General features: G+C 40.2%; 1 protein-coding gene across 2 annotated transcripts in view; it reads right to left on the bottom strand.

Annotated features, from left to right (window-relative positions):
• Positions 1–283: 283 nt before the first annotated feature.
• LOC140565595 (receptor activity-modifying protein 3-like) overlaps positions 284–10,446 on the bottom strand; it is a 34,193-nt gene continuing 24,030 nt past the window's right edge. For both annotated transcript variants that reach the window (XM_072691618.1, XM_072691609.1), the window contains exon 4: positions 284–4,171. In XM_072691618.1, the coding sequence (XP_072547719.1) occupies positions 3,916–4,171 (256 nt within the window). In that variant the 3' untranslated portion in view covers positions 284–3,915. The remainder of the gene's footprint in view (positions 4,172–10,446) is intronic.

Genomic DNA, 10,446 nt, shown 5'->3' with positions numbered 1-10,446 from the left:
GCTATAAACCCGTCCTCATGCATATGATTATAGAATAGGTCTTGTGAGGCCTTATGGGGAAGGTCTGTCTGAGTGGATGTGTCTGTGCCATATAACGACACCGAAAAGGAGAAGAAAAGAAAGTGGGGGAGTCATATAGAGTAATAATATAGTAATTACATTTACTATTAGAAACAAAACTCTCGTTCTTGACACACTTCAATGCATTTCAGACATAAACTGAACTAATAACTGAAGGTCACCTAAAAACTTCACACAATAAAATATACAATGACTCCAGTAGTATATTCAGGCTATATCCTTAATTCAATTAAAAGTTTATGTCTCACATAACATATTAGGTCTCGTAATAGTGCCAACGGCATTGCAGCACTAGCCAACACAATGCACATTTTAAAAAAATACACTCTCTTCAGTTCCTGTGACTTCTTTGGTAAAAATCGTAGCCAGCCCATTTCCTCTAATTCTTTGTCTACGATGGGAACGAGTTTTATATCCTTCCTGGATTCCAGCTTGAAGGACCACTGCCTCATGGCAATCCTTGAGGGCATGAGGCAAGGCATTTCAGAACCTCATTGTCTTCAGTTTGTATCTTTAAGCCGGTCACAATGCAAGGCCTTTCCTTATCACATAAATAATGCCTCCTGTGTAATTTTTATTTGTTTATCCTGAAATAATCACTGTGCTCACAATGCAAAACATGCTTTACAATGGTCTTACAATGGCCAGTGGTAAATTCGATAATTTTAGTTTCATATATTTGTTGGCAGGGTGAATTAGCCTAATGTGGGACAATTGTTTGCATCTCAGACTTCTGGAATATATTGTGATATGAAGTCAGTTCATTAAATCCACACAAAGTACCACTCTTTAATCCTCATGATGTGTCATAATCAAAGTAATGGCAGACAATGGGACACATGTTAAAAGGCCCATATCACATTACTTCATATAATAACAACTTCTCAGTTCAGTAACACTCAAAGCTCAATGTGCAATCCCATGTTCAGTAATTTTACCATGTAGAATGCTATTGTTTTTACATAGCTTGGGCTTGTTGGTGAGGATGTTACATGTCTGTAATAGCTGCAATGCATTTTGTCGCTGTCATGCAAAAAAAATAAAAAAGTGCAGTGAGTAGTTGAATCTCACAACTAGTCTTTACAATTAGTGCACACACATGCACTCAAACATCCGTTCATTTTTGCAGTTATCTGATTATTCAAGAGGTCATGTAAATAGCATACTCCAATTTCAGAGTAAGGTCTAGAAATCCAATTATGAAATAATAAAAGCTGGATTTTAGCTCTTTTAGCTGGATTTCTCTGTGGTACTGGAAATAAGCAAGCAGTGTTTACAGCACCTGCACGACGGTGACTAAACACTAAAACTGAAGGATTCAAATATTCTTCATCTTCTAGATTTTGTTTATATTGTGTCTCATTATGTTAAAAAAGCCATGGCAGGAAGTTTGGGTTGCACATATCGTTTAAGTCCTGTCTTATTCTGGGAGTTTATGGAGCTTTTTTACATTTCCGAGTTCTTACTTCCGATGGTTTTCAGTTAGCAGGTCATTTCGCTACAGTTTCCTGTAGAACCAAAACAAATGGCACAGTCCAGCTTCCGGGTGTTTTGCTGTGTTCCTCAGTGTCACAACTCAAGCAAAAACAGCCATACCTGATTTTTCACAAATTTCCTATCAAGCGCCACTAAGCTCTGAATGGATACTGGCAATCTGAAGAATAGTGAGTCCAAATTAAAGTAAATGCTGGTGTTCTGTCCAGATGTGCTACTCCCTGATATGTGTAAGCTACTTAGCAGCTCTGTGCATTCTCAGAGACACCGGTTTTAAGGTTTTCGTGTGATAACCTTGAATATTAAAATATTCAAAAGCAATAAGTCAATTGGTCCGCATCACTGTTGAGATATGAGGAAAAGGGCTTAAGATCATAGATATGCAACATGTAAAGCCCCTTACTGCCATGTTTTAAAACTCCCGGGAAGCTGGCCGAATGTGATTTTACCTTTAAATGGTTACTATTGATTCATGCAGACCTGGATTTTTTCTGATAACTCAAGCGCACGTAAAAATCTTGATCGGATTACTGATAGGATCTGACGTTCTGCAGTTATCGGATTATGAAGTGCATGTAAGTCCTCACTGTCTTACAATTTAACACAAGCAATAATGATGAATAGAAATGGTTTAAATGAATGGCATAAAATCTCCTTGTTTTCTTTTGAAAGTTCAGAAACTTGTCCTGTAAAGTTGTTATTTTGGAGATGTTTTGTGTTGTGAAGGCACCTCTAGTTATTGTAAAGACTGTAGTGTGGCCTTCACCTTACATATCTAGAATAAGCCATTAGAAGACTAAAACTGTAAATAACTGTAAATGGTGTTATGATGTCAAATGCTTCTTTGAGCTCTGCCATAAAATAACCACTTTTTGTTCCATAAGGAACCCTGTTTGTGGTAGAGATTTGTGAGTGGGAAACTGGTAAAGATCCTTTAGACAAGTTTCTTCACACATGTGAAGATGCTGCATCCCAAACCCTAGACTGGACACTGAACAGCTTGTATTAACACAGTTTTATTGACTTACATTTTTAACTTAAGGGAGGACTTACAACAAACAGAACTTAGGTGTCCCACATTATGACAATTCACCCTATCAGTATTCAGGGTTAGGGTTATGGTTAGGGTTAGCCCTAACTAACCCTAGTTTGGTTTCTGCACATTTTGCTGCTAGGTTTTGACTGTAACTCATGTAATGGCTTAATTGTTTCTGTGATTGTGAACATGTTTGTGTATTATTGTTTACTGACAAATTATTTACGAGGTATTCCGATTGTTCCTTTTTTGTTTCAGTTTTCTTCCATTTAATCCGATGTCCCTGCTCACATAGTGGTTTCTAAATGCAGTGCAATGCAGAACAATACAATTATATACATTATATACAAGATAGCTCACCACACTGAATATGAACTTTTCTGAAAATTTCGGCTTTCAGAAGAACTCGCAATACTCTAGAGGTTTCCCAGCAAACATGCTCATGCGGGCTAACATAGGTGGGTAGCCATGGGCTCTGGATGGGTGTACATGTGTTATTACTGGGACCCAGTTTGGCTTCCAAAATAAATCTCCACCTTAATCTCACATGGGCCCTGAATGCAGTGTACAGCCCAGAGGGGCCCATGTTAATAACCTCCTGGTCCCATCACTGACCCTGGTGGGCATCCAAATGTGGGCCCAACATGGACAAAATGTTCTAGTCACCACTTGGGCTACCCATACAGGTCCCACATGGGCATCTTTTCTGGGTTACTTTTGACAAATGTTTAAATATCTATGTAACTTAATTAAAGCATTATATTGCAATACACAGGATTATTCTGAGAACTACCAAAATATCAGCTATATATATATATATATATCTACTTTATCTACAAATTTGTGAGAAAGTTCTACCAATGATTTGTTTTCACATTTCAGACTAAACTGTAGTTGACTGCAGTCCTCCATAATGCCCCTTCAGTGGAACATTAAAGAACACACAATTTGTGAAGCCACTCATAATGCTGAAGTGGTGCATTCAATCTCCAAAAACACACTGATGGTGGAAAGGGTGAGAATGTCTTACGTAGAAATGTTCATCCGACATCCATGGTAACAGTATTCCTGACATTTGAGCCTTGTCCCAACAGGCAAAGTTTTACAAGGAGTTAAAATGACAAGATCAACCAGTGCCTCACACAATAGTCGTAGAGGGTGTCCTCAAGGGATCTTCAGGTCCTACACCAAAAAGGTCCTCCACTGCATTTGTCAATGTCTTGAATTAATGAAAGGATAACTGCTTTAATACATCCATGCGTCAGCTGCTCATGGCCTTTCCTTGTGGTCTTTGGTCTTCAGTGCTAAGCTAGTATATCACCTCGCTTACTGCACCATACTACCAACGCGACCATGGCTAATGTGAGGAAGACTGGAACAAGGATAAGGATAGTGACAGTATTTCCTGATGGATCACCCCAGACCACAGATTTCAAGGTGCAGTTGGAAAAGAATTGTTTGTGGATATTAATTATATAGTGCTCCACCACTGGGTTAGGCCAGAAGCAGCCAATCCGCTCGGCGTTGTTCTCCGTGCAGGCTGAGAAGATGTGGTATTCACTGTAGAGAGAAAAGCAAAAAATATTCAAGATTCATTATATTCCATAATTCAAGTCAATGTTAGTGTACTAGTATCACAAAGCGGAATTCTGAACTGCAGATTATTTAATCAAGAAAATGATTTATATACACTAACATTGTAACTGTGATATATAATTATAAAAATAATAGCTTATGATGTGAGTATTTAAAAATATAGAGAGACATTAAATTTACTTTCAATGGATAATCCTCATTCAGAAGGCTCTGTAGTCCAAGACTAGTCTTAATAACTGCCTGAGAAATCAGCCCCGCGAGTTGAAGGGTTCAGTGCATTAAGACTAATGTTGCATTATTTTACAGCCTGGTGTGAGAGAAAGCTTTAGAGCCTTATTTTAGCGATCTTTAGATGAGCTGTCAGCCGAGCACCGTGCAGCTGGATGTAGGGCGTCAGTGTGTCTTTGCTTTTGTAAAGACAGGAAAAGTACGCTTTGCTCTGCGTGAAACTCGCAAAAGACGTGTACTAAGTCTTTTAATTAATCATGGGTGTGTTTTGAGCCTAACGTGCAATAAACCAATCTTTCTTGTCAAGCTTGTCACTTTCCAATCCCTTTAAGAGCCAGATGTGGTCTGACTTTGGTGGAGACCTATTTCAGTGGCGCAAAGCAGGGGTGTATGTGCGTTAGGTACGCGTCTGTGATGACAATTTACTGCCAAGATAGCATTGAACGTCTGACTGCTGATGTCTGCCTAGGTTGTTTTCAGTCAGTGGAGCTCCTGTGTTTCCCAATTTTAACATAGCATTGCTCAGAGGACTGTTGGTGGAGAGTAAGATAGCAATGAGCATTGTGACACGCCAATTATCAACATTTCAGTGATCCTGGAGCAGACACATTCCATGTATTACACTGATGCAACCGGACCAGGTTATTTAGACCAGTATAGACCAGTCCTTATTTATCTTGTCTGGCCTTGTCCTAAACCAAAGTTATATAGTCACTGTCATGCAAAACCTACAGGAGAAGGAAAGAACCTTGTTTAATTTTCATGTAAGTACACAAAAACAAATGTAAACAGATTGTAAACAGAAAAAAACAGAGATACAAGGTTCTTGCATGACAGGAACAATATACCTTTTACCACTGATACACTGCTGTAACACTGCTTAAATCAATACCTAATAATGGTCCCTGAGAGAACACAAACACAGACAGTGTGACAGACAGTTTATCAACACTATATGGACAAAATTACTGGGATACCAGCTCATTAAGATTTGATCCTTTTTTCATTGGAGGAACTGTCTCAACAAAAAAATTATGGCACCATAAATCTTCCATGGGAAGTGATTAGAGTGTTTAATTCTGAGGCAAATTAACAGGGTTGTAAATAGGCTTCTTAAACTGCATTTTTTGGAGTGCATTTACACTCCAAAGTAACATTCTATAACCTACTATTCATACAGCACAGGACAACATAATTAATGCATTCTATGGTACCTTTGATATAATAATAATAATAATAATAATAATAACAATAATAGTAATCATCATCATGATCATGATCATTTAATCTACTGTAACTGTATAGGCTTTTACCAAAACATAAGCTAATATAGCTTCACTGCGAAACATTTAACAGCTGGAGTGACAGTGGACAACCCCCCAGGGTAACCAGAAGGACCAATGGGCAATGACACATGCAGTTGGACTACTGACAGGGAGTGTGGAATGTGTGTGCAGTGTAAAAACTCATGTGGCCTGAAGAGCCACCAGTCGGATTCCCAGAAAATCTCACAGAATCCACCCTGAGACCAGACACCGTGCTGGTTTCAGAGACATCAGAGCGAGTGGTCATGCTGGAGTTTGCTATGCCCTGGGAAGAGAAGATGCCAAGTACACAGACTTGGTGGAGGAGTGATGCAGAAAGGGATGGAGAGCATGCTGTGTGCGCTCATAGAGGCTGGCTGCAGGGCCTTTGGAGCTAAGTCACTATGGAAAGCCTACTTTTTTTTTAGGCATCACAGAGCCATCACAACTATTGGAGAAGCAGAGAAGGACTTCAGATGTTTGTAGATGAAAAGGAGAGAAAAGGAGTGTCCACCCAGCCCTGAACAATCAGATCTGTCACATTAAGGCAACAAATCAAACATCAAAGTCTTGTCAGTCTCATGAACGTTACCTACAGTGGTCATTTGTTGGTAAGGTGCCTGTATTCGCTGTGCATTTTATCTATGCAAATGAAAATGGATGCTTTAAAGAAAAAAGGAACACAGTAGAATCAAAGTGCCCATCAACCAAGCAAGTGGTCAGGTTCAGCTCTATTTGTGCATATAGCCACTGTCTTCAAAATGCTAACTACAGGAGAAGGAAAAGACCAAGGTCTCAATGTAGATTTTGACAGTGTAACATCCGATACTCCGTCCGTTGTCCCAGCAATGGTCTCAATTACTCATGCCTGACAGCAATACTCTACAAGTACCATCTCTCACTCTGCTGCTCCTTGTGTGTCTGTTTTTTGTTATTCAACCTGCATATGGATCCTACAAACTTGCCTGGGTCTACATTGTTACAGAATGCTTTGCCACCCCTGGATCCAGCAGGCATTCAAGTAAACTTCTCTGTTCCCATGAACAACAGTTATGTCGATTGACAGAACACACCTGCAGATTACTATGTTTTCACCATTGCTCCATGTTTAAGAGAAAGGTTGCTCCATTAAGAGAAAGCTGTTTTCCTGGCACCAGTGTGACAGTAAGCTGACCTCCTCTGTAGACTCTGTAGTCTCGTCATTATTGGAGATCAGGCCCACGATTGCCGTGTCATGAGCAAATTTAATGATGACATTGGAACTGTGTCTGTGCAGTCATAGGTGTAGAGGGAGTACAGGAGCAGGCTGAGCACACATCCCTGTGGGCTCAATGTTGAGGGTCAGTGAGGAGGACGTGATGCCCATTGTTATCACCTGCTGTTGACCCGTCAAGAAGTTCAAGCTGCACAGACCCAGATCCTGGAGCTTAGTGTCAAGCCTTGTAGAAATGAAGATGTTGAATGCTGAACTGTAGTCCACAAACAGCATTCTCACATACGTGTTCTTCTTGTCCAGGTGGGAGAGGGCAGTAGGCCAGTTCGAAGCACGCTGGCACGACTGAGAGCAAAAGACATGTTGAAAATGTCTGTAAAGACTCCAGCAAACTGACAATGGCTGCAATGGCTTCTGATTGGCGGAAACACAAACTTTCTTTGTAGGCACAACATCCTCTAAGCACTTCCATATGAATCTGATGACCAAGTCGGCGTACTCATCAAAGACGAATTCCAAAGCATAGTCCTAGTCCACATTATCAAAACAGTCCTGAAGCATAGAGTCTGATTTATCTGACCAGTGATGAACCACCCTGATGGTGGGCGGCTCCCATTTGAGCTTCTGCCTATAGGTGGGCAGGAGCAGGATTGAGGAGTGATTTGATTTCCCGAACGGAGGTTGGACGCCTTTCGGAAGGGGTGTAGCAGTGGTCCAAAGTCTGTGTTTTCCGCGTTCTGCACGCAATGTGTGAAAGAACTTGGACGCTACAATGACCGCAGCCTCTGGGCGCACGGTTTCCTGTTTGTTGACCGCCTCATACGATTTCCTGGGGTCCGTGTCAGCCTGCAGGGGTATGTACACTGTGGCAATAATGACCCCTGAGATCTCTCTCGGCAACCACACCGGCCTGCACAAGATGATGGGATGACATTTTTGAAGTATGTTCACATGGCGACAGGAAGACTGCATAGTAGCAGCGGAACTCCCTGACCAATGCCTCTATGGGCCTGACTCCCTTTCGGTGTGTTTTGGGTTTTTCTGTGAAAAACTGATGTGGATGGCAGCTTTTGGCTCTGACCCCTTTTTGTCCTGCCCTTGACCCTGTTTACTTGGAATGTGTTTTTGTGGTAATTTTACTTGTTCCTCCAAGGTAGAGTGGAACTAAAACAATTTTTTGTTTATATAAGTAACGTAGGAATAAAGGTGAGATTTCTCAAACAATTTTCATAAATCAGTAACAGCTTTAAAACCTTTTTGTCTCCTACAGAGAAATGCTGTGCCCTCAGGGGCTATTTTAGAGGTCTGAAAAAAATATCACCATGTAATGCCCACAGTGATTTGGGTCAATTTTCCAACCCCATCTGTGCTCAGTGAAGACACTTAATAGCTTTTCACAATGGACTCTAAGGACAGTAAATTGGTTTCTAATGGATTCTGTATTATTGGATATACATGCAGCTGGTGGAAAGGCCAGTGGCTGCCACTGTAGGTAATAATCATTAGTAATGGCTCTGCATAATTAGAGTGCATCTCACATAGTGTTGAGCAATATATCATAACATTTGTAGGATAAACAACTGTGGGACTGCTACTATCTCAGCACCATAAACCTTATGGTACCTTTACTGATACCTCAGGAATCAAGCATTAGGCCCAAACAGCTCTTGCGTGGCCTTGTTCATGACCGTATGTAGAGACCCAAGCCCACAAACAATTTTGCTCCAAGGTTTTATCTGATAATGGAGAAAGGTCATACAAGTGTCATCTCCAAGGTAACAGTACAATAAATCCTTGCCATTGTGTAGAAGACCAACAGCATCTAAGAAGAGGCTCCCAAACTATAGATTTTTGTCCTACATTTGTAAAAATAGAGGTGCTTCCATGGGTTCTTCGAGCAGAAGAACCACTTTTGGTTCTATATAGAACAATGTTTTTAACAGACCTTTAAATTGATAAAAATAAAATCTTCACAGCAAGTAAAGATCCTTTATACCTTTATAAGGTTCACACTCACACATTATGATAACAAACAGGATTCTTTTGGGACCAAAAGAGGTTCTTCTCTGGCATAGCTTTAATACTTTATTTTTAATTAATTAGTGAATTAGAAAAAGTAATAATTGTATCAAGTCTTAAAGTATGTTAAAATACCCCGAAATATGACTTTTATTAATTAATTCATCATTTCATTCTTAATTCATGTACAATACTGCAGTGATGAGATACTGTTTTAGGTATAGAAGCGTCCAAGAGATGAGGATACTAGGCTGGTTTGTCTGTCAACAAAGGATATCCAGGCAGTAGTAGTTATTTGGTCAAACACTGAGCGCTAATGCTTTAAGTTCAAGTTTATTTATAAAGCGTTTTAACAATGAACAGTGTCACAAAAGAGCTTTACAGAAATCCAGGTCTAAGTCAAGTGAGCACGGAAAATGCCCTCAGAGCAAGAGGAAGAAACCTTGAGGGGAACCAAGAATCTACCCTCCTCTTGTTGACACTGGATAGCATAACACATAAGATGCCTTACCCTTCCTAGAAGCCTTGACAGTGGGAAACATGAGCACACACTGAGAAGCCAGGATAAGCATGTGGGCATAGCATTTTACATGTAGAAACTTACCCAGTTCAGCAGCAACAACCATGTTGGAGCTGTTATCGGTAACTAATGCTCATTTTTTCTTAGTAATCTGCGGAAGTTCCTCTGCTGCAGCTTTTAACAGCTTAGCCATATCTGCACTCCTGCGGCCCTCATTTACTGCTCTTGTTTGGAGCAGAAGATATGCTAGCTGCCACTTATTGGTGATAAAATGTGTAGTTACGGTGACACAACACTCCAGGATGGAGTGGAGGATGGACCAGGATGTACTCGCGTCAGGTTATAGCTATCCTATCCGTGTTCTTCAGTGACTCCGAGACTTTAAGTGTAGCCATCGTTGTGTCAACTGGATGCTGTATCTCAGCTCCAGGGTGTATGACATGGTGTGAAAGCCCTGGTTCTCAATAGCCCTGGTTTTCTGATCACGGACGCAAAGTTTTGTAATTCACTTTGCCATTTCCCAGTTGGGTGGAAACTTTGACATCGCTTGCTCGATAGTTGCAGCAATGAAAAAAGGCCTGTTTGTGTTTCTGTTATGTGCATGCCACAGACTTTCTGGGGGCTGCACCAATACTATTTTATCAATTAACATTTAGAAAATCTATTTTTTGACCTTTGTGAATCAATTAAAATTCATTGGCCATGTCTGCATCCAAGAATCGATTCCTCCCCCACTCCCAGTGAACTTAATATTACACAAACTTTTCCAGATTCAACCAACTAATGTTAGACATCGTATCACCAGGAATAAGGATTAGATCTACGATTGCCATGTCATGTAAAATATATAAAGAACTTGATTATAACTATATAAGAAATGAAATAATTATATTAGTTGTAATAGTTTTTGTAAGAGTCTAAGATATAACCTCATCACTAACTGTTTTTGAGAAAT

This window comes from Salminus brasiliensis, chromosome 1 (assembly GCF_030463535.1).
Source record: "Salminus brasiliensis chromosome 1, fSalBra1.hap2, whole genome shotgun sequence".
Taxonomy (NCBI): domain Eukaryota; kingdom Metazoa; phylum Chordata; class Actinopteri; order Characiformes; family Bryconidae; genus Salminus; species Salminus brasiliensis.
The sequence above is the reverse complement of the archived record's forward strand: the minus strand, read 5'-3'. Positions and strand labels throughout refer to the sequence as shown.